The sequence below is a fragment of the Ptychodera flava genome, chromosome 19, assembly GCF_041260155.1.
Source record: "Ptychodera flava strain L36383 chromosome 19, AS_Pfla_20210202, whole genome shotgun sequence".
Taxonomy (NCBI): Eukaryota; Metazoa; Hemichordata; class Enteropneusta; family Ptychoderidae; genus Ptychodera; species Ptychodera flava.
Window position 1 is genome coordinate 17,936,724 of NC_091946.1, and position 25,927 is coordinate 17,962,650.

The 25,927-nt window shown below is 35.4% G+C and overlaps 1 protein-coding gene across 1 annotated transcript in view; it reads right to left on the bottom strand.

Annotated features, from left to right (window-relative positions):
* The window catches only part of LOC139118771 (fibropellin-1-like), a 53,970-nt gene that overhangs the window by 19,558 nt on the left and 8,485 nt on the right, over window positions 1–25,927 (bottom strand). Inside the window, exons 2-12 of the mRNA XM_070682222.1 lie at window positions 18,191–18,336; window positions 16,739–16,852; window positions 16,457–16,579; window positions 15,754–15,870; window positions 14,517–14,636; window positions 12,344–12,457; window positions 5,955–6,059; window positions 4,470–4,595; window positions 3,331–3,453; window positions 2,837–2,986; window positions 1,132–1,368 (exon numbers count right to left, since the gene is read on the bottom strand). Of these exons, the coding sequence (XP_070538323.1) occupies window positions 1,132–1,368; window positions 2,837–2,986; window positions 3,331–3,453; window positions 4,470–4,595; window positions 5,955–6,059; window positions 12,344–12,457; window positions 14,517–14,636; window positions 15,754–15,870; window positions 16,457–16,579; window positions 16,739–16,852; window positions 18,191–18,281 (1,420 nt within the window). The 5' untranslated portion in view covers window positions 18,282–18,336. The remainder of the gene's footprint in view (window positions 1–1,131; window positions 1,369–2,836; window positions 2,987–3,330; window positions 3,454–4,469; window positions 4,596–5,954; window positions 6,060–12,343; window positions 12,458–14,516; window positions 14,637–15,753; window positions 15,871–16,456; window positions 16,580–16,738; window positions 16,853–18,190; window positions 18,337–25,927) is intronic.

The window sequence follows — 25,927 nt, forward strand, 5'->3', positions numbered from 1 at the left end:
CATTTGGTTGTTTAGCGTACCGCTGTATTTCAACACAGCATGTCCGTACAGGCTATTGTAATACAAACTCCCGGATAACAAAATCCTGATTCGTCAAAAAAGAGAGAGTATGAGATGGCATTCAATTATTGAGTCGATGGTGAAACAATACGATGGGTTCGAGAATAAAACAAAAAATACGGTAAATCCTGTACAGAAAGAACTTGATCGGCGCGGTATCACGTTTCCTGCGCCCGAATCTACATAAACGCCCGATCGATGAGGTGGTGGTAGCTTCAGCGAAAGTTGGATAGCGTCAACCGAGCAAACTCCGCAGCACGCAGCTCAATTTAGATTGCTGCCTTCGTATTGCCAGTACTACACACCCTATCCGTATTATGCGATGCCACCTTCATCACCGTACGTCTATTATCAACGTCCAGGTGAAATTCCGACAACAGCGAGCACACCGTCAGCGACTGTGACTGTGACCGACTCCTCCACCTTTCTCCCGCTAAACACATCAGCGACTAGTATCCGTACCGATGAATGGTTCCCACCCATTCCCAAAGAACCTCCACCATCGTATCCACAAACACCTTGAATGGCAAGGAACACGACTGGTATTGCCAGGCTTACGAACTTGTTGACATTTTCTTGCATGTTCTTGTTTTATTTTAGTGTTTCCGTAGACCCTGTCCATGCTTAGGGTCAATTTTTCCCCCAAAACGGAAAGCCTTCGTTTCTGGTTTGGATAAAATCGTTGAAATATTGAAATTTAACTTTTTTCATTAGTTTTAATTTTGTTCTAGACATGGATAAGTTTATCTAACATCCATGATGAAATCAACACGTTCAAAACAGTCCTGGTAACGCCAGCACGCCTTTTCAACAAACAAGATTTCATGATATTTGCTACATTGTCTTTATGTTTTGTCTGTAATAAACGCTCAGTGGCTACGTTTATTTTGTTGCGCGGCACGAGAGAGAGTCCACGCTGACTCCGTTTTGGCCGTATCGATCGCAAGATGTTTCACATTTGCTGCCTATATTTGCTGTGATTCCAACGTATCAAACACCAAAAATTCAACCCTACACCAGCAAGGGCATATAAATCAAACTCTATTAAGTCAAGCATTAATTGCTACTCACTAGGGCAATATGGATGCTTCCCAGAATCAGTCTCTGTTTCCGGTATCTTAATGCCCTGCTGGTTGACACACCAACATTGCTGCTTATTTCCATATTGATGGCACTGAATATCCTCAAACCGTCCATTGGCATCACACTGGGGTATGTACATATCCCTACTATATGGAATGCCATACATATAGGGATCTGACAACACCGCCTGGGCTTCTGCTCTTGCTCTCTGACATAGAGAAGATCCTTCAAGATACAAAGATATATAAAAAGTTATAAAATACATCAATTTTAGCATGTAAACTGGAAGGTATGTCATTCGAGGGCGCTCCTATATTTGCTTCCTCTTCAACGGATACTATTAAAAGTTCATCAAGGGAGGCCACTATCTAACACTTGCTTCGTCTGTTCTTTCTTTTTTAAAAGGGGAAGTAAAATTTATTCACAACTAATTACTTTGATGGTAGATATGTCTACCAATAAAATGAAGCATCATGTCTACGTAACTGCAAAGAAAACAAAAATGAACAAAGAATGGTTTGAATGACACGGTAAGAATACATAATGTCAATAGAGTAGTTTAACCATCAAAATGAGTTCAAAGCCCATCCTTTAACACCAAGTCTTATCAGACCTAAAAATTATACTTTGAATCTCCTTTACTCCCGAATTCCTACACAGCTTCATCGCTGAAGGATGAGTGAGGGTGGGAGCACCCTCATAGGACAGGCATTCAAATGTGTCCAGCATGCTTAGTTCATTTCGAGGCAATTTAAAAAACTTTCCTTAAATTTTGAAAGACTAACACTTTGGATGGGAAAAAACCAATGGTTGTGACCTAGTGAAACAATGTTTTTAGATATTAATAAGACATTGTTAAGCAATCAGGTTCATCCTTTTAGTTTACTTTAGAATTGGATCCCTCATTGAGAATAAAAGCTCCCCTTATTATTAAACCTCTGAGTGCTGCAATTTGTCCCATCAAAATTTAAGTGCAACAGTTTTACAATTTTTATGAATTGTTATGTAATTCCTTTGATAATTTTGGAGCAAGCGGACATCACATTTCATTTGCTACAGATTGTTATCAAAATTTTGGCAAATATCTGAAAATATTCGACTAAGGTACATTTTATAAAATTGACTCTGGCGCTCAAAGGGTTAATATTTTTATTTTCCATTATTCTTGTCCTTTTATATTAGGGTTTCTTGTTCTACTTGAAAAATTAATGTCAAAATGCCAAATATTTATCACTTACTGACACAGCCTACACGTCCGACATTTATTGTTAATTTAGCAGAAATTTAGTCTGAACTAAAACTCACTTGTACAAAATAACATTACATATTGAACAATGCAGTATGTTGGCAAGGCTAATATTAAAGATTTGATGATTTGAATTTGTGATTAAAATTTTTGAGAAAATTAAAACTATGAAACTCATTTTATGAATAATATTTTCAAAAAATTGTGCTGTAATTGCCATACATGCTTAATCCTTACAAAGCATACAGGCTCAGACAGCTGTTTGCACCGTCCCCGTAATATTGCTTTAATACATTGCCCTTTCTTAGAGTGTCAAGTTTTCATGCTGAAGTTTCTCACATTTGTAATTAAAAAACATACTCAGGCAAATCAAAAGTGTTTGTTGGTTAAATTATGATGTGTGAATGATCTCATAAAATATGCTATTGTCAGAGGTTCTTGGCTTACCTGAAAGATCTGGTTCGGTGCACTGAGGGGTATTACATCCACCGGCACTCGCGCAGCATTTCTTCAGACCAGAACAATCAAGATCATTTTGACAAACATTGTTACACATGTCATAGGTGATGGAAGTCGGACATGATCCCTCCTTAGAACCTGTGAACAAAAATAGCGTTGGTGACGCGGTAGCTCTCAAGGCAAACTCTCATGGCAAGGAGTGTCCAGGTACACGATACACTGAAACTGCTGATGTATCACATTGTGGTTTGTTAATGTCACATACTGCATTTAATATTGATAGTATGGTAGAAAAGGATATATTATATAAAAGGTTCACAAATAGTGCACATACGGGTTATTTTCAAGAAGTCCACAACAGCATGTGAACATCCTTAATGTTGCATGATACAGGGGAACCAGGTTGACTTGTTAATTTTGTTCGCACAAGCTCGTGTCGAGTCTAGCAGATAACATGAGCAATAGTATACTGGATGTCTTACTTGCTAGTTCTGTGCAGTTAACTCCCTGCCAACCAGTTGCACAGGTACACATATATCTTCTGTTTTCAAGGTCATGGCAAAATCCCCCGTTCTGACATGGATTACTCTCGCACACCTTGATTTCTAAAGATAAAATGATGAAAAAAATAAGGAAACAGGGAAAAAAACTAAATTTATTGCAATTTCATTTCACTGCAAAAGAGTACTGAAATTGTGTTCTTGCAATGTTAACCCTTTAAGCGCCAAAGTCTATTTTTGTCCCTCTTACATGTAAACCCCAGGCAGTTTTTCTCAGATTTTTTCCAAACATTTGAGAAAAAACTGTAGACAATGAAATGTGACGGCCATTTGGTTCCAAATTATCACAAAATTACAGACAAATTCATAAAAATGGTAAAATGTTGCATAAAATTTTGGCGGGAAAAAAATTACAGCGCTTAAAGTGTAATTGTTCTGCAATGATTTAAATACCTAAGTTTAAAGTAGACCACTTCTGATTGGTACAAAATGGCTGACAAGAGTAAATAAATCACAGCTTGCCATTCCTTCAAAATAGGCTTTTCATCTTGTATAAATAGTATACACTCGTTCTCACATGCAAGAACAAATTAGCAATGGCAAGCTCTTAAACACTGTAGATACATATGTCAGTGCGATACATATTTCAGTGCGCTATCTAACACATTTGCAGAGCAAATTAGTGTTCATCCTAACTTAGTTGTGTGAAGACCTTCCTCTTTTTGTTCTTTGGGAAGAGAAATTTCAAGAATTTGCTTTGCGCCTAATGCCACATTCTTAAAATATCATTTACAGAGAGTGCCACAAAACTGTCACCCAGCTTGTACCAATCAGAGTTGGTCTACTTTAAACTTAGGTATTTGAATGAACTTTGAGCAATTTCAAGTAACTTTAAAATGTCCTAGCCATCTACATGTAATTGAAGAGCTGCAATATTTCTATGTTAATTCTTGCAAAGCATTCATCACTGTTGATTCATTAGTGAGGGAAAACTTACGTCACCTCACCGATGAATTAGCCTACTTCAATTGACCCGATGCTAAAAAGTGATATTAACATATATCATCTGTTTACTGTGGATAGCAAAATGTTGTGATATGAAAATGGCTTGGACAATTTACCGTTCTCACAGTGATCTCCGGTATACCAATCTGGACAGTTACATGTGTAGCCATCTTCGTCATCATCATGAGGGATGCATGTGCCACCATTACTGCACGGGTATTGTTGACAAGCTATATTAACATCTATAAAAAATGAAACAAATTATTCTCAGTATCATGTGCAGCAACTCACTATGGCCTTGATTCTATAAAATACCTTGGGTGTGGAGTATACCGAGGCTAAATATGAATCAATCTTACTTCAGAAAAAAGGGTCTGACAATCCTCGTTGGAAATGTTTTCCATCATATAATTCCATTTGCTGTTCAAGAAAATGGGTAAATCTTATAATTTCACAAATTGGAACAAATCTGTAACCTAAATACTCAAAAGGTGTGAAACAGAATTACTCAAAAAACACACGATTCGGGTTTTCAACTGGCTGTGCGTTTACACAAAACATTTAGAACTACTCTCCCATATACCTTGTTTGATCACAAATTTAACCATCTTCTCGAAAATCATGCTGATGAACCAATTTCTCGTATCGTTTGAAGAATTCGGCCTTGTTTTGAGGCCTTGTTTTAGGTTGCAGTGGCGGGCAGATCGAGTACTCGATCGATAAATCGAGCAGGAAATTGATCGATCTAGCAGACTACCCAGCCTATGGGTGCCTGTGTTAAAAGGTCATCAGAAAGGCACCTCATAATGTTATTATTCTTCAATTAAACCTGATGTTGATCAAGACAGCCAGGTAAGTAAATTCGGGAATATAATACAGGTTAGAAGTGTTTTTATACAGGTTTAACTCAACCTAGAATTCCATGCATATCATCGGCTTCTGTCGGTTGAGTCTAAGAATTGTACTTTCATGACACCCCTAACCCCTTGTAATATAGCTGTGATGATAAAGCCCCTCCTGATAAAATTGTGATAATAATAAGATGAATACAAAATAATAGTTTTTCTAAGAAAACCATTACAAAAATTATTTCTTTCTATCAGGACCTGAATAAGAACAAAGCATCTGAAAATCAAACCGGAAGAAAACCGGAACATTTTTTACTATTTTTTTTTTGACAAAAATATTTTACTCTGTCATAATTATCACTAAAATTGTTTTCTCTAGCATGTAATTTCCAATACCACCTGTGTATCTCATAAACAAATCATAATGCACTTGTATGATAAAGAATGTACATGCTTGACCAAACAACAAACTGCAGGGCCACTAGACTATATATATATAACTTTTTGATTCTGGTTTGTCGTTCAGAAAATAGTGAACGGATAAATTTACTCTTCCCGGTTAATTTATATATCACTTACAAGCATCTTCATACAGTTACAAGCTTAATTAAGGGCTTAATTTTGTATGGGGGTGAAAATATACTTACACAATGCACAGGTCAGCCGCGTGTATTGACGTATTGTACAGAAGTAAAACCATATGAAGTGATGTAATGATGTATAGTATGCAAGTAACAAAACAAGAAATCTTACATGTTGCACAGGTTGGCCCTGTGTATTGACGTTGGCAGTGGCAATATCCCCACACACAAGTACCTTCATTAAGACATGGATTACTGCTGCAGGAGTCATCATATACTGGAAGTAAGATACAAGAAAAAATGATTATGGCAGTGATACGGTCATGATAAAAATGAAATTTGTGTCGCCAGATCTCCACAAACAGCAAAACTATCATCTGTGGTTTTGTTTCTTCTCATCAAGTAATGTCAGCCATTTCCAAAATTTGTACATTTTTATGAAAAGGAAAATCAACAAAGAGAAAGTTGTGGGTCAAAGGTTAACCTACATCTAAGCACATGTTTGAAGAGAAAAAAATTGAAATTTCAATTCATGAAAATATTGCCAAGAAAAACGCAAGGTTTACGAGTTAGATTTAAATCTACAAATACTGATTTGAGATGCTAAATTGTATATTACTCACAGTGAATTGTAGATCAGACACATTTAACGTAGAATGAGCGTCAGGAACAGATAGTCGGACTCTCAAATTCTATTCTTTTGTGGTATACCACTTGTGGGCACTTATTGTAAAGCTCTTGGAGAAAAAAAAACTTTCACTGGCTTAGTTTTTTGTTAATCCAAAATTTATTTTTTCCCTATAGAGTTAACACAGGGATGGCGCCATTTTGAATTTCAAATTCCTTAATGTTGAGTAATTTCTTTCACTTAGTTCCAAACTGTGCACGATGACCCTGGATTTTTATTGTTGATTTGGTAAGAGGATGGTCGAAAGTTTCATTTAGGAAAGTTTGAGCAAAAGTTTAAGTATTTCACTTTCAAGGCGCATACTATCTTAAACCATGTGCATTAGCTGCTGACATGACAATAGCTTCAAATTCTGTAACTTTTTGTCTATTTTCCTTTATGTAAATTTTTCTGTAGAGAGTACACTTTCTTGTGCTAAGTTTGCCAAATGTTATCTTATTGAAAGCTTAGTTCAATTCTATAATAGAATTCACTTGTTAACGATAACAATATAATATTGAACATAATTCGTTATATATTTTTTAAAGGCTATTATATTGTAGCTTTGCGATCTTCACGATCGTCCGTACTTCTGAAAACTGTAAACAATCAACGCGAAGCTTTTGTGATCAACCTGACCTTTCAGGGTCGAGGTCATGGGTCACGACATTTGCTTCCGGATTTTGGCCATACTCGGACGTACTGGGGCGCAATCACATTCAGGCCAGATCTGAATACATCAATCTTAGTCGCGCTACGTGCCGACGTTAAAATTATGGGATTTTTAGCGACAAAAACGAAGCAAATACGTCTATTTAACTGTGCCGGATATTTCCGGCACTCAAGGTATATGGTAATTCAATATGGCGCCGGATATATCCGGCGCCGTAGGTTGTCAAGGGGTTAAACCATGTGCATTAGCTGCTGACATGACAATAGCTTCAAATTCTGTAACTTTTTGTCTATTTTCCTTTATGTAAATTTTTCTGTAGAGAGTACACTTTCTTGTGCTAAGTTTGCCAAATGTTATCTTATTGAAAGCTTAGTTCAATTCTATAATAGAATTCACTTGTTAACGATAACAATATAATATTGAACATAATTCGTTATATATTTTTTAAAGGCTATTATATTGTAGCTTTGCCAATAAAAGTGACTTTTGAGACATTGAATCATCCCATATTATTACAATAACTGCTAATGTTTCCGATTATCTGACATTGTGGCCCCAGGTGTTTTCCACATCTACAAATTATACGGGCATTGCCAATTTAACTGTAATATATATATATAATCGCAAATGTACCCTTCACAGTAAATGAGGCTACCCACAATTCTCCATGATCCGTACACACGGAGATCACTTACTGAACTGAAGCAAATTTCTTCTGTACACAGAACAGCTCGGTCCATATTTCAAAATTCTGGCAGCATAGTTTTGATAATCATAATTCTCTATTTTATCACTGTGAATAATGAGAAGATCAACCCCTTTTCCGCAGAGGAGATAGAAATTTTATGATTTTGTCAACATAGATTGTTGACAGCCATATGCAATATTTTCAAGGAAACAAAGGGAATAAGTTGCATCTGTGTTGGCAAAAGAAAAGGTATTGATTTTTTTGAATGTTTGTAACAAAGGAAATTAACATGTCCGACAGGTGGTAGGAGGAGACAACCCCAGTTGCTGATAACTTTATCTTGACAAGTGTGCAATTTTAGCACCTCCAAACATCGAATTCTTATTCAATTTACTCCTGAATTTTAAACAAAATCAATGATTTTGGAACATAGTTTTAACCAATAATCCTTAAATTAAATTCTAGTTTCAAATTGTTCAGAAACTGATAAAATTGAAGAAGCCTTTAGCAAATCATGCCTGGGCACACAAATCAAGGGGAATTGTGGGTAGTGTCCCTTACTGTGCCCCTCCTGGCCAATGAAGGCCTCAAGCAAACATCACAATCAATAATGCACCCGTTTTCATCTTGTACATTATTTGTCGTGCAAAGTTTGCTTTCATCCATTCTGGGCCAGGAAGAGGTACATTATTGCTTATATAAATATTTGTGTCTCAACATACTTTAGGGAGAAGATGAAGAAATCGTATAATATAATGTGTTCAACAACAAAAAATGTTGCATATATCATCGAAAGTTACAGCCTTGTCCCTTTCAAGCACAATGAATTTCAACTCAAGTTTTACATGATTTTACATCTGTATGTTCTGAATAAGAAATTACTGTATTTTATCATACATGCTATGCCTGAATTGCCATTCTCCTATTGTTTAGAGAGTGTGATACGAACCAGTATTTTAACATGTTAAAATATTAGTCATAATTTTAATGTAAGTGGAACTATACTTACTGCTAGGTATACAAATTGGTATGTTCATACACAAAAAACAACTGACACTCCAAAACATCATTTATAATTATGGTCAAAATTTTGTAGTTTGCTTTCAGTTTTTGGGCATCGCACTAAAGTGCAAGCACAGTTTTTATAGCAAAAACAAACCAACATTTGCACTGAAAATCTGTAAGTATAGTGAATGACATCTTTCTGCATTCATGGTCCCATACACAAAGGTTCATTGGCTGCAGCAGTGTCCATAGGCAGAACTATAGTGTCCAGCTGGTAACAAGCCTTGCTATAGCAAATTAAGTTTTCAACTGGCTGTTTACGCCGCCAAAATTTACAGAATGCAACTGTACTAATCTAGGGAGTACATGTTGATTTCGGATTTTTATCATCTATTCAGAAACCACATTGATGTACGCATTATTTCAGTCATTTTTAAGAATTACCCCATATTTTGAGACCAGACATTAATGACCTTTTCACTCTGCCTTATGTTTTACATAAACTGTCATACTGAACTCAGACATAAACGTCCTTCAAATTGTGAAAACGTGTGTTGACATCTTTATTAATACTTAAATTTTTGGCTCTGAAAGTGTACCACAATTCCTCCTGCAAAGTGGAATGTCCCAACAGTGGAGTAATATCAACAAGTGATACAGTTGCCATCACTCTTAGCGACCAACTTTATATGAGTACAGCGAGGAGCACGCAAGGCCGCCTTTTGTGGATTTTGTTGCTAATTTTGGAATGTCCCTAGGAAAAGAGTCATAACCAAAGCATGCATGTATAGTAAAGGGGCTACATAACTCATCAAAACGTGGACTTATATTTAGTATATAACGCGATATAGACCAAACCTTCATGTAATAACCCCTAAGAATTGGTATGAGAGACAACATCAGTTTGGCATGGACCCATAATATAATCATACACTGTAGATAGAATAACTTTTCTTCTATTCAACTATAGAATGACAAAGTGACTTGATGCTTACAATCCCCCGTATTCATTATGGCATCAGAGTTCCATCATAAATGTGTAAAAATAAACATTTTTTCCTGAACATTTTGACAAGACTTTAGGAAATCTCTCTTAAAGGAACTAATGCATAATGACATTCCGCCAGTAATATGTAAAAATAAATTATTTTTTCGAAAATTTTGACTAGACTTTTAGAAATCAGTCTTACAGGCATTCAGTGCTTTGTTACCACCAACGATCTGATTAAAACTATTTTAAGATCACATGATAAAGCATCTAAGCACAAGCTGCAAAAATGAAGACAAAATCTGTGAATTTCTATACGTATTGGTACTAGTATATTGGTGATGAATGTACAATTATAATCAGCACCTATCAGGAGAGCCCCATTGCTGTATCTTTTTTGCATTTTACCTACTAAAACAAGCGACCCAGAGGCCAATATAGCTCCACTGTGTTATGTAAGAGAATAAATATTTTCGACACGTGTTAATAAAGAAAGTGAAAATCGTTGATAGCTCATTTCAGAGGCCAGACAAAAAATGGCAAAAAAAGCTGCAAAAATATACACATCGAGATCATCCCTAAGAACATGTCGACCAAAGCTATGAATAAGTATTTTTTGAGAATCAAATTTTCTGACCGATAATGGCAAAAATTGCCCCTAAAAAAACACAAACTGCAGGTTTCATCATAATTTCAATCATATTAAAATAACCCCTTAGAACCTGTATACCAAATATCAAAGCTAACAAACGTGCAGTTTTTGAGAAACACATTTTTGACCCAAAAATGACAAGAATTGCCCCAAAAATAAAAAATTGCATATTTCATCATAATTTCAATATGTCACATTTAGTTCATCTGTAGGAACCTGTATACTGAAATGCAAAGCTATCAGATGATTAGTTTTTGAGAAGGACAGTTTTTATCAAAAAGGCAAATATTGCCACTAAACATACAAAATTGCAGATTTCATCATAATTTCAGTATATCGCATTAAGTTCGTCTGTAAAGAACCTGTATACCAAATTTCACTGCTATCAGATGAGTAGGTTTTGAGAAATATAATTTTTGACCAAAATTGATAAAAATTTCCCTAAATTACTCAATTGTAGATTTCATCATAATTTTAAAACATCACATTTTGTTTATCCCTATAACCCTGTATAGTAAATATCAAACTGTCAGACAAGTAATTTTGATGAAATAAATTTATTGACCAAAAATGATAACAATTGCCTTAAAAATACAAATTTGCATATTCTGCACAATTTGGACAAATCTGAAATAGATCCTCCCTAGGAACCTATGTACGAAATATCAAAGCTATCTCACCTGTAGTTTTGAAGAAGATTTTTAAAGATTTTTTGACCAAAATTTACAACAATTGTCTTTAAAATGTCACAATCTGTATCGTATAATTTAAATGTTGCAGCTGATGATGAGGTGCATCAAGATATGCATGAAATACATTGTTTTTAAACAAGAAACTCGCACAGGCACAGTTCCGATGACTGTTTACCAAAGACTTGCAATGCATGAATTATATTTGTGCATCAGTTAGATTGTGGTATGAAAGATATACTAACCAGAAATTTATGGAAGACCTTTCCCAATAAAGTTAGCTTTATGGAATTTCACAACAGCATTATACCATTAATCAAAAAACAAAGAGATAACTATACCAATAAAAACCATTCAACATCGGATACATTCAAAAAGTAAATAAATATATAAAAAATACCGTCAAGGACAGTGTGTTCATATTTGGTTTGGATTGGCCCATTCAAGAAATATTTAAACCAGAAAAACAAGAATGAGACTTCAGGTACTGGAGGTCAATTTTAGCAACATGCATAAAAGAGGAATGTTTAAACGCAGTCCCCCTTAGTTTGAGCAGGTACAGTTCATGAACAATGACAGGAAATGACTCATAATCTGTTTCAGTTACTGCCACCACTCCTTCACATAATAGGTAGACTGCATACAATTAGGTTAAAGATCATAGAAGCAGACTCAGATGTGTACGCTGTTTCAGTTACTGCCATCACTCCTGCACATTTGCAGGATTTTCCCTATTTCTTACCTCATTTGACATTGACATGTTCATTTGAACAACGTCAATTCTCAACCCCTTGGTCTACCTCTACACCAAATACTAAGATGATGGGTGTGGTGGTTTGGGAGCTTTTGCGTCAGACGGATATACATCCGCACATACATACATACATACATGCATGCATGCATGCATGCATACATACATACATACATACATACATACATACATACATACATACATACATTCATACATACATACATACATACATACATACATACATACATACATACAGACAGACAGACAGACAGACACACACACACACACACACACCACTGACTCATCATATAAGCTCTTTTAGATATTTATATACATACCAAATATGAGCTAAAAATAACATCGGTGAATGACAATAGTATAATCATGATGTTATCTGTTCATTTAACAAATTCAAAGTAAAAATCGGAAATGAAAAAAAAGAACTTACCTTGAGTCTCACAATGTTGTCCAGAATACCCTGATAGGCAGTGGCAGCGAACGAAGTCATCGGTGATAGGCAAACAAGTTCCTCCGTTTTGACAAGGGTTTGACCTACAGGAATCTGAAAAAAAAATTACACTTGTCTAATCATAGCATCGTGAGTTAAAGGTGATCAAGGTGCCTGCAACTTCACTCAGCAAATGATGCAATTTACACTATAATTACTGTAAAGACACCCTTGAGCTACATATATATATATATATATATATATATATATATATATATATATATATATATATATATATATATATATATATATATATATCATTTAATTGAATAATCTGCTTCAACGATTTAAAAGCATATCACAATCACAAACAGCCAAGCCCTCATTTGCATAGACACTATCAACTGAGCCACGTCCATTAAGGCTTCAATTCACTGTAAGCCGGGCCATTCGGAGTACTTTTTCTGTTGAAAAAATAACGTACAAGATGCGCTCAAAAATAAATGACAATTACTACATAGGTAAATTACATATTGAACTATGCCGTGATTTTATTACAAAATCTTTGGTTACTTATTTTGTAAAATGATGTCAAACTGAGACCTCGCTGTGACACAAATCCACTCGCCCGCTTCTGAGCAAATTACTGCGAAGCCAGAAAGATAGCAGAACCCAGAATTAAAAGAGAGGTAGTTTCATATAAGCTCTATTGAAACGGGTACTTTCTAAATTTTTAAATACTTGCGCTACAGTAGGTGTCAAAATTAACGATCCGATTTCCCTACTAACTGAGACGCCGCACAGGTCGTCTGACCAGACTAGCGACCGTGCCAGGAGGGTCATGACCTCTGCTAAATGCTATTATAATGTCAAATATGACGTCGCCCACTGTGTATGCTGAATTTTTATCACCAAGCTCGAAAAGTAGGTATTTTTCAAAAAAATCGCCAAATATTCTAGAGTCGGTTAGTAATCAACAAAACTTGGCAGAAATATTGCTTATAACCTCAGGCACACATTCATCCAAATTTTAAACATTAGACTTGCGTTACGGTAGGTGTCAAAATTAAAGTTCCGGTCAGATTGCAGAGCACTAAAAACACACATCAAAAATATCACTGATTTCAATGTGAAATTGCCTGAAAAATGCTTTACCGTCAAGAATAGAAACCTATTGTGTAGCAAAGATCATGTGGATTGACTGAGTCAAGCATTCAAAATCACTGTTTCAAAATGATTACCCTCAGATGCGGCAAATTCACAACGCACTCAGTGCCGGGAATAACGGTCATGAAATTCAAATGAAAACTATGTTAAATCATATGAAAATGAGGGCTTGTCAGTCTGACAAAGTGGTGTAAAGAACACATGATTATAGCCCAATTACAGCTATTTTTTTAAATATGCAAATGAGCTAGTAATTAGAATGTCATGCTCATAAAACGTACACCATAAGTAAAGCAAAGTATGATAAATATATAGCACAGGCACGATCAAAATTGTTGTACTCAGTATTGATTGATAGCCTGAAATAGAAATTCATTCAATATGCAAATGAGCAAATAATGAGAACGTCATTGCCAAAAAACTTACAAAATAAGTAGACTTAAGTTATAGTCAATATAGAGCACGAATCAGGTCACAATTGGTGCATTCAGTATTGACATACAGCCTAATTACAGAAATTCATTAAATATGCAAATGCAGATCTAGATCTTCCCATGATGACGCTGTGTATCTAATTGCATGACATTCTGACTAATTATTCTTAAGGTACGAATGGAACACAATCGGTCTAAGGATGGACAGACAGACTAATTAATTTTAAGTAATTTATAGGTATTGATAGTGGGGAATCATAAACTAAAAATTAAATAATATCATGAAAGCAATTACAGAGAAGGTACTTAAACCCTTTATAATTTTGCAAACATAAATTATTTGAACAAAATTGGATTAGATTAATATTTCCATTTTGAACAGCAGAATTCTCTTTTCTGTGAATCTGTTCTGCAGCTTATAATCGTTGTAGGCTCAGACAACATTAGACTCCCCAGTGGTCTTGACTTCTCTTGGAATGTGATAATATGTAACTGCCACAAAACCTCAAAGATGCCTTTGTTAGAAAGAATTTGATCTACTCTCTATGATTCAAGTTATCATGAATACATACGAGTTACTTCACAATGCCAACCAGAGGTGCCTTCAGGACAGCGACACCTGGCAACCATCCCTCCGATGCTTGCCGATGTGTAACACCAACCTTCATTGCAGTTGTAGTTCTCGCACAAATCTATTGGAAAAATATGACCAATCTGATCATTGTTTTTCAGAGTAGTTTAAGGTGGAATGTGCCTAAGGGACAGATATTCAGACTCAATTTTTTACAATTCTTTTCTGGTTTGTGGCTTAATTGTTGGGGCTCATAACTTTTCACTAAGTTGCATGAAAATTTTCCCACAGAGTTAAGACAGGAATTTGTTGATAGTTTAATTGAGGAAAGTTCAAGCAAAAGTTATGTCTTTCACTTTCTAGGTGCATATACTACCATACAATGCCAAGCTGCAGAGTGAAATGAAGGACAGGGTGATTAGGGTGCTTATGAAGCTGGCCACTTTAAAAGAGTCTGAAACAAATCCTGGCAACCATCAAGTAGAATCCTTCAAACCGATCATAGTGAATACACAGATCAGCCATCGTCAAAAGACATTGTGTAGTTAGCATTTCGAAAACCGTCAAAGTTATGGCAAATTTCTATTGCGTTTGGTGGCCGATATAATATGAGAATACAGGGCCTGAAAATAACACCAGTCCGAGATCCAGGACCAGTGATTCTTCATCAAGGACTAGTATAAAATTACCCAGGCTCAAAAGTCCATGGACCAGTACAGTGGGACAGATGAAACTATACCTAACAAAAACTTCAGAAATCTGCCAGGTAAATGTATTTGCAATATGTCTGTATTACAAAAATTGACAATTGCAAATTCCAAGCAAATCAGATAATAATAAATGGAAATAACACAAGTTTAACCCTTTCAGTGACAAAGTCATTTTTCGTCGCCTTTATAAAATGTAATGCGGACAATTTTTTCAGATCAGGACAATTTCTTTGCAGCTTTTTCCCAAACGTTTGCAAACAATTTGTAGCCGACGAAAAGTATTGTCCCTTTGGTCGAACATTATCACAAAAATACAGAAAAATTCATAAAAATTGGTAAAATGTTGCATTAAAATACGGGTGAGAAAAATTACAGCACTCATAGGGTTAACGGAAAGACGAATCTTTGTTGTATTGCTATGCAAATTTTATGTGGACCAGTGGATTTTACCTTGGGACCAGTGAAAATAAACAGGTCACTGTATGGTCCTAGGACTGGTGGAAAATAGGGAAGTTTATCTTTACTTACCAGAGATACGTGATTTGCAGTAAGTCCCAGTATACTGATCAGGACAAATGCAATACGGAGTGTTGTTTTGTATTGAGCAAGTACCGCCATTGTAACACACATAATCAGTACATGCATCTGGAAAAAATATGAAGTGAATTCAATAAACTACTGGATACCAGAAAATTCAGTGTGTGGTGTGTACAGCTGCCGGAAATTTATCCTCAGCTACATCTTTTCACACATTTACCGTTCTTAATGAAAAAGACAAACTTGTTCCTACATATGTACCATAAATGTATGAGTATATACATCTTGGCGGGCACCCCTAAAATGTGGTTGGCAAATTCTGCATACAAAATTGGTACGTACATCACTTTTATGCCATGAAGTGAAAATAATATAAATTGAAAATGATTTGTTTATTCAGTGAGCTATAAAGACACAACCTCCATTAAGTACAGAAGCCATCTATTTAAGATGTCCCCTTAAGTTAAATCATTACAATATGTTAAAGTTTTATATACACAATGTGTGATACATGGATATCTACCATTGATAAACGCTCATTTTTTATGATTTATTAAGTTATACAAGCTTCATAGCCAATTGATGTACTGTGCAAATGCACATACTAATATGTGACATGTTTAATCTGAGAGCAATAAGATGCAATTGGTTATGGTTAATTTTGTACACTGAGAAAAAAGACAGAGATGCATACCGTGTACATTCTCCTCACAGTGAGCACCTATGTAACCAGTGGGACAATAACACACTTCAAGCACGCTGTTACATCGCCCTCCATTTTGGCACGGATTTTGGCTGCAGAAGTCGACACTTTCTTCTGTACACAGAAAAGAAATGAAATGGGTGAGAAAATTGAATCCATATATGATGGAAGATCTTTTACCAAATTATGACGGCAGTTAAGAGATATCAATTATGTTAATTATAGGTCAAGATTCCTTAGCAGATATATTATTTTAAGTGAATATTTTATTACCTTCTTCTTCACATACGGAACCAGTGAAACCATTAGCACAAAGGCACACATAATTGAAAAACGCATTAAAGCAACTTCCTCCGTTCTGGCAAGGATTCGGTTCACAGATATTTCCTGTTGGTCCAAAACAAGGTGGTCATTTATAGAACTGACTATTCACTTTTGTTTATGTTTTTAACTGGCGTTATGTGGACCGGGTAGTTTGTAAACGTGTAGTTTGTCAAAGTGTAGTTCCGACGTATCAGTACGTCGGAACATAGCATAAACTCACGGCATAAACTACACTTTTACAAACTACCTGGTCCATATAACGCCTGTGGCTCAAATATCTCTTGTTAAATTTAATGAGTAGGTATTGTACAAAAGCCCAGTATAAATAACATAAATGAATATTATTTGTTTCTTTAATCTACACAGAATTGTTGACACATTTACACAGGACAACTACTGATAATTGCCAGCAATTTGCCATGAAATTATACATGCAACTGAACAAAACCATATTAATCATTATATATATCTGAATTTCCCTATCTGCCCGCAAGATAGTAAAAAACCAGGTACTGCATTTCCTAGAAAGTGTCTCACCATGGAGTTGACATAGAATTTGCCTTGAAGACAATTATTCAAATAATCAAAATTTTACAATACGCTTGTGGTCTACTACTTGTAAAGCTTTTGGAGTGAGAAAAGTCCTCATCATTATAATTCTTTTAAAATCAGAAACGTTATTTTCCCCATAGAGATACAAGAGGGATGACAGCAATTTTTAATTTCAAATCTGCGTAGATGTTAGGTTCGTGTAATTTGTTTCTCTAGTACTGATATACTCGAGGCCTGATTTTCATTCTTGTTTCAATAAGAAAATGATTGAAAGCTTTGTTTAACCCTAAGTTCAGGCCTGAGCAAAAGTTTACGTCGTTGACTGTCGTTTTGCATACTACCTTAAGTAAGGAAACTTATGTTTATATTATCTATGTTTTCGGAGGCCTTCAGATGTTGGATTGGATTTATAAATTTGATGATGGATATATGTAAAATGTAATGGGCATCACAGAATTACAGTTTAAAAAATGTTGAATATAGAATTACACTGTAAAGAGTATTTAAGTGATAATTACCAGCAGAAAGAGAAAACTTGAATACTGTAATTTTTCCGACCAAAACTTTAGTGAAACATTTTACCAATATTTATGAATTTTTCTATTATAATTTTGATAATGTTTTACCAAATGGACATCACATTACATTGTCTTCAGTTTCTTATCAAAATTTGACCAAAAAATGTGAAAAAATTGACTAAGGTATATTTTATAAAGTCTTCAAAAATCGACTTTATTTGCATTCAAAGGGTTAACGTCTTGCTCCATGTCTGCATTGGCATAAAAAGTCCCACCTAAATTGCTTATCAAATAATTTTCACTGGTAAAAGTGATAGAAGACGAAACTCACTTCCATAATCTGGATAATCCGGAATTTGAGCCGATGCCGTTCCCAGGACAATGCTGACACTGAGCAGCTGAAGGAGGCTGTGTACCGTCATGGCACAAGCTCCTGGTGTTGATCCCTTCAAGGTTACGAGTTGTTAAAAAAAGAACCTGATGACAAAAGATATGCATTGCCAGTTAGTACTAGACAGATGTGTACAAACGGTAATCATAGTTCAGATTTCTTAAGGTAGAATGCGCCTCGGGGACAGATATTTGGACTCTCAAACTTTTCCAATTCTTTTCTTATCTACCACTTGTAACTGTTGGAGAAAGAAAAACCTTCATCGATCGTTTCAGTTTTTTGAAAATCGGAACTTTTATTTTTCCACAAAGAGTTAACACAGAGATGGCGGCAATTTTGAGTTTCAAATGTGGGTAAATATAATCTTGGGTAAATTGCTTTTCTAATACTCTTATTCTCTAATACTAAGATTTGCATGGTGACCCCTGATTTTTATTCGTGATTTTGAAATAGAACAATTGAACGATTCCTTGAGGAAAGTTTGAGCAAAAGTTTAAGTCTTTCACTTCTGAGGAGCATACCGGTACTATCTTAAAGGGACAAAGTCGCCTATTTTTCATGAATTTTGTTTGATACGAGATACTACGTATAGTGTTTGACATGTTGAAAGATACACGGTACAAGAAACTATCGCGAAAATGAATTAATGGTCATGACCATTAATTCATTTTCGCGCTGGTTTCATTCAATTTGACTAAAACCAGGGACAAATATATGCATGGTCACCCATTCATTCAGTATCTTTCAACATGTCAAACAATAAAAGTAGTATCTCGTATCAAACAAAATTCATGAAAAATGGGCGACTTTGTCCCTTTAAAGGCCTAAATCAACCATGATTTTCATTACTTTTTAAAGAATTAATGAGTCCCCAAGTATTTCAGCTTTTTTGCATTGATGGGTGTGTCACTTGAGCCCGGATATACCTAGACGGATACACCTGTACGTCAACTCTAAAACATTTGTCTGTCTGACCACAATTTATCTTTTTTTTGCACAGTAAACACATGTACCATTTCAATGGATAAGCACAATATGTATTACAAGTACAGACAGCAAGAGTGTAATGTATGTGGGTTAATACACTCCCTAATTTGTTTGATAATACTTATTTCTTATTTCCAAATGTGGTTGGGGAAGTTCTATGCAATTGTCAATTATTTTAAGATGAATGATGAAATTGATTTAAATGTTAATTATCGCATTTGCTTAATTGCTTTGAGACCTTAATTGTTCCTGAATTTGCCTCAGTAGTGGTACTGATCAAAGGACTGTATATTAACCCGGTCCATAATAAAACATACACCAGGGACGATACTGTCTGTATGTCTGGTGCACGTTAGATACATGCAATTGCATGATATTGCTATACCGCCCTATTGTCACATTATATAGCAGATGAGTCAGATCAAGCTGTAGTCTTGTCTTTGCTTCAGCACAAAAGGTATGGTTAACAAGTCATCATTGATGACACAGTCCCCACTTGTTAATTGGTAATTTGATTACAGGTCCTCGGAGAGAGTGGATCTGTGATTAAAAATACTGCAATACAGATGAGGCTTAATGGCTGAGAATGAGCTCCATGGTGATGAAATTGTAAAACAGATTTGGGCTGCCACCCTAATTACAAATATAATTCAAGTAGTAATTAATTGACAGGATGTTGCAAATCATTTTTTATTCAATTATAACACTGACAGATTATCACCTGTATCACATTTCGTACAATTGATGCAGTGCTTCTGGGCATACAAACTAAAACAAAAATTTATTATGTATGCAGAGTAGCAATTACTTTAAATAACACTGCTAAGTGTCACGTGCACTGAATTGTATTACAGCACTTGTGAGATCAACATCTATACCATGTTTCATCAAATTTGATGTAGTATTTCTGGACATATCACTGAAATCAGGGAAAGTTCATTAATTACGCATATTGATATGTATCAACATGGCGCTGATAAACATCGTTATTCACTGTTAAAGCAATGAGAGCACAACATCTGTACCAAGTTACATGAAATTTGATGAACCATTTCTCGGTATACTGGCCTTAATTACGAAAATTAATAATATATGCAAATCAGCAGTTAATTGATATGATACTGCTACATATCTTTACACGCCATTACACTATTGGAGGATAAATATACGTACCACATTTCATTAAATTCGATTCAGCGCTTCTAGACATATTACACTAATTATGAAAGTTCATCAAATTTGCAAATTAGCAATTAATTGACATGATGCTTCTTAATGTCTTCACACAGTATTACAGTACTGTGAGATTAACATCTGTACCATGATACTGTTACATAACATTGCACGTCATTACACTACTGGAAGATTTACATCCGTATCACGTTGCATCAAACTTGATGCAACACTTCTAGACATTTCATATTAATATGAAAGTTCATCAAATATGCAAATTAGTAATTAATTGACATGATACTTCTTCAAGTCTTCTCACAGTATTACAGTACTAAAAGGTCAACTACAGAACCATGTTTCATCAAAGTGATGCAGCATATCTGGACATATCACATATGCAGCATATCTGGAAAGTTCATTTCATATGCAAATTAAAACTTTATTAACATGATACAGATAAATGTCTTTATTCACTGTTACAGCAATTGGAGCTCAACATCTGTACCAAGTTTCATGAAATTTGTTGAACTATTTCTTGACATATCAGCCTAATTACGAAAATTCATTAAATATGCAAATAAGCAATTATTTGATAAGAAACTGATACATATCTTTACACTCCATTAGACTACCGGAGGAACAAAATCTGTACCATGTTTTATTAAATTTGATTCAGCACTACTAGACATATCACAATAATTATGAAAGTTCATTAAATATGTAAATTAGCAATTAATTGATGTGTTCACATAGTATTATAATACTGCCAGTTCAACATCTGCACCACATTTAATAAAATTTAAAGCAGTATTTCTGGAGATAGCCCACTAATTAGGAAAAATAATGAAATATGCAAATTAGCAATTTATTAACATGATACTGCTAAGCGTCTTTGTACACTATTGTAGGGCTGTGTGCTGAAGATTTGTACCATTTGTTTTATTAAATCTGTTGCAGTATTTCTAGACATCACCCTAATTACAAAAATCATTAAATATGCAAATTAGCATTTAATTGAATTAATTGATGCAATACTGATAATGTCATTGACTGATATAAGAACTCCGTGTGAAAAACATCTGCACAAAGTTTCATCAAATTTGGCACAGTCGTACCAGAAACAGCGCTCTAATCCCGAATTATGCAAATTAGCACTAATTATGCATGCCACACCAATATAAATGGACCTGCATATGTATGTGATAGTGTAGTATCCTTGTACCAAGTTTAAAAAGAATTGGTACAGGCATATCTCAGATATCTGCACCAATGATCCCCTATGCATGGACATAGCATTTATTAATACCATTTTGAACCCTGTGGATCATTCCTGGCAACCAAGTGGAAGGATATCAAAAACAGGAAAGAAAACGGCCGTCTCACAGCCATTTTTGATCAAATCATTACAAAAATCGGCGTGCATATATATGACTTAGGGATCAATATATGTACCAACTTTCAATGCAATCGCGCCTGGCATCGCTGAGAAATTTACGTGAACGAACAAACAGTCGCCAAATATAGGAAACAAAATGGTCGCCACTCAACCATTTTAGACCGGATCAAAACAAAAGTCTATGTGCATATGTATAACATATGGAGTAATCAAAGTACCAAGTTTAAATGGAATCGCTTCTAGCATCACTGAGAAATTTGCGTGAACATACGCACCGACATCAAATACAGGAAATAAAATGGTGCCACACGGCTATATTTGATCAGATCACAAAACAAATCGACGTGCATATGTATGGCATGGGTAATAATCCTTATTCTAAGTTTGAATGAAATCGCTTAAGACTTCTCTGAGATATCTGCGTGAACAGACGGACGCACGCACGGCCGGCCGGACATGACCAAACCTATAAGTCCCCTCGGACGGTGTCCGTGGGGACTAAAAAGAGACCTAATATTTTACCAATGGTTGCTTCATTTTCTTCCAAAACCACCCACATACACACACACTAATCAATTCCCACTGGCTGACTGGTTTTAGTGCTTTATTTCAACAATGACTGTAACTATTTAAATAATAACACATGAGAGCGAGGGCACCAGCCCGAGGGCAGGCAAAAAATCGTGATATTGCCCTCGCTCTCATGTGTTATTATTTTTATTACACCGAACATCAAACATGCAAAGAAACAAAAACACAAAGACTTCTTCGAGTACAATCCACCTTCTGAGTCCGGACTTCAGCGTAAACTGTTGCTGCGAATCCGTAGCCTCTGCCACACGGGTAGCTTGGTCATTGGAGTGGTAGGCCCCACTCCCAGCAGAACACGTCAAGGAGTGGCAGGGCTCGTTTTCGCAGCAACGTAAACTGTTGTCATTGCCGAGTCTAGGGTTGCCGCTAAAGTTTGCCGATCTCCTCGGTGGCGTATCCAAATTTGTTGCTTGCATAGTCGCTGAACAAAGAAATTGCATTCCTTGTTGCCATTTTCGTTCGTTTGCTGTTTACTTGGAAATACAAAATATCGTCTAATTGTGCCGCTGACTGGTCTGCATGACGTTTCGCAGCCATAAGTTGCCGACTGCAAAGTACAACAAGCGAACGACAATTTGTTTTGCGCAGAAAGGATGCGCAGTAAGTAAAATGACGTCATCCATGTAATATCAAATGCAGAGGGCATCATCAAGTTCGGAGAGGGCATCATCACATTCGCAGAGGGCATCATCACGTTCTTTTACATGTCACGTGAGTCGTGTTTAACCAATAGCAGCGCACGCTGAATGAGTGAGGTGTAATACTATGAAATAACACTACCAGGTACCCGTCTGAATTTGCTGCAACTTAACTACAAGTAAAGATGCTGTAGTAAAATTTTAAAATAATTTTACAAACCATTTACATTAAGTGATGTAACGTTTAGATCAATTTCATCGTTCATTTTCGGCTGGCTTTCACCGTACTCTCATGCAAAATGAATGAATATGCTAAGCACAGCTGACTTTCTTGTACCTGAAGTGTGTCGTGAAAGTTTGCGATTGTTGAGTAGTTTTGTCATGTTTTCATAAGGGACGGACCATTAGATCTTGGGAGGGGGTGGTTATAATGAAATTGTGAATTTTTTTTTAAAATTGTAAATTTCTAAAAAAAAAATTCCAAATGAGAAAAGCTGTGCTAATTTGTTTTTTTGAGTAAATTTTCAGATTTATAATTTTTTTAGTTCGGCGCCGTCTGAGGATACAATGTAATTCCATAACACTAGTGCAAATAAGATTGCGTGCTGTAACCCCAACATACATATGGCCTAGTGATTTATATTGCTGATAGATTTCGCGAAATGTTGCAGATCATATTGCGCACTAAATGTCCAACAGTACTGCCTAACACTTGAACAGAAGGAAATGAAGAAGTGGTGGAATCGGTGACTGATCTTTGCACAACCAATGACAGTCCATCCATCACTCCTGGTTCTGTAAACTATTCTGAACAGATGATTCATATAAATGAGACAAATCAGAAAAAAGACAATGTTAGCAATGAGTTTCCCTCTGTAAGATTTTTTACAAGAGGGCGAAGATGTGGTGCAAAGCACCACAAGCGGTCTCGGGGGGAGGTCAGGAGGGGGGTGTCCCCCCCCTGCTGCCATTGGAGCTTTTGAAAAATAGAGATTAAAATGGTGTTATTTGGTGGCACTTGGGGAGTATTTTTTCAGATTACACATCTTCCTCTGAAACATGGTCTTCTTGCTCCTCAGTAGCTTCCTATAGTTTTGAAAACTGACTATTTGGGTTTCCAGGCTTCCCTTTCTACCGCGTGGTGAAATGCCTACATTAACCCTGCCAAACATCATGCGTATCTCATGATTTACAATTGATTTTGACAAGCTGAGAAGCTGTTTGCAAAATATAGTGAAATTTGCATATTTGTGGGGGTTTTTTGGGGGGTCAATTTTTGCCCTTTTTCAATCAAAACATCTATTTTTCTGTAGCAGCATGTCCAAATTGATTGGATGTGTATAGATGTGGTGAAATTTCAATATTTGCATTTTAGGGCAGTTTATGCCATTTATGGTCAAAATATCTGTATTCTCTGAAAGGGCTTGTCCAATTTCTTTGAAATTTGCTACATAAGTCATGCTCTTTTTTGTGGTGGAAAAATTCTTCAGATAATTGTCATTTAGCATTTTCTACACACAAACGATTAGTCATGCAGATTTATTCAGTATTTGCTATAGAGAAACCTTCAAAGTTCAACCCTTTTGTTTGTTTTTGTGTTTGGATTTGTTGGATTGGTGGCATTCTACGTAGTGTATTGTTGAATGTTAAAACATGTGTTGCTGTTGTTTTTAAGGCTGTTTTTTGAGAAAAAAGAACTGAAAATGCCTTTTTAAAAGCAAAATAATACATAATGACTTGATATGTTGTTTTATCATTATTGAAGTGTTTCTACTTGTTCACCCATTCTTGCATTCATCATTTCAATAAAATGCCGTGAAAAAATGAACCTGATGTGGCCTGCATCTTTTCACCTTGATCTTAAAAGGCAAATATAACTTACTGTCTTTACAACCATACCATAGTTTTAATGTTTTACCTAAAGTACCTGCTTGGTTTGTACGCAGGAAACAAGTAGAAAACAGGCTCTAAAATTTTATAATTTTCAACTGATCAGAATACAAAAGTCCTGAAAAGATAAGATGATCACAACTTCCAGTATAAGGGATACATTAACTCTAAATGTATACAATAAAATTAACCAGATATGAACTGAATATGCTCACGTGTTTTACAACAGATTCATCAATAGTAGTACGCTTCACAGAAAAATGAGATATATGTTATCACTATATGTAGCAGGGTTTTTTCAACTTCGCACAGTACTCTCAGAGTTTAATCACTAATTACAAAACCTTATTGAATATGCAAATGAGCTGTTAATTAACTTGACACTGCTCAATGCTTTATGGGACAATTAGATATCCATCAGATCAACATTTGTAGCACGTTTCATTTAATTTAATGCTGTAATTTTAGAGTAATGTCACTAATTACAAAGTTCATTAAATATGCAAATAAACCCTAAATTAACTTGACACTGTTCAATGATTCATAGCACAATTAAATATTTATCAAATCAATATCTGTAGCACGTTTCACAAAATTTTGGTGCCAAAATTTCAGAGTTATATATCTAATTACAAAGTTTATTCAATATGCAAATGAACCCTTAATTAACTTTACACTACTAAATGCTTACAACACAGTTAGATATATGTCGTATCAGTATGTGCAGCAGTTTTCATCACATTTGATGCAGTTATTTCGGAGTATGTGACTAATTATAAGACTTCATGAAATATGCAAATGAGCTAATTATTAACTTGAAACTGCTCAAGCTTCTCAGTACAATTGGATATTTATCAGATCAACATCTGTAGCAAGTTTCATGAAATTTAACTCTGTAATTTTGGAGTAATATCACTAATTACAAAGTTCATTAAATATGCAAATGAACCCTTAATTAACTTCACACAACTAAATGCTCTACACCACAATTAGATATCTGTC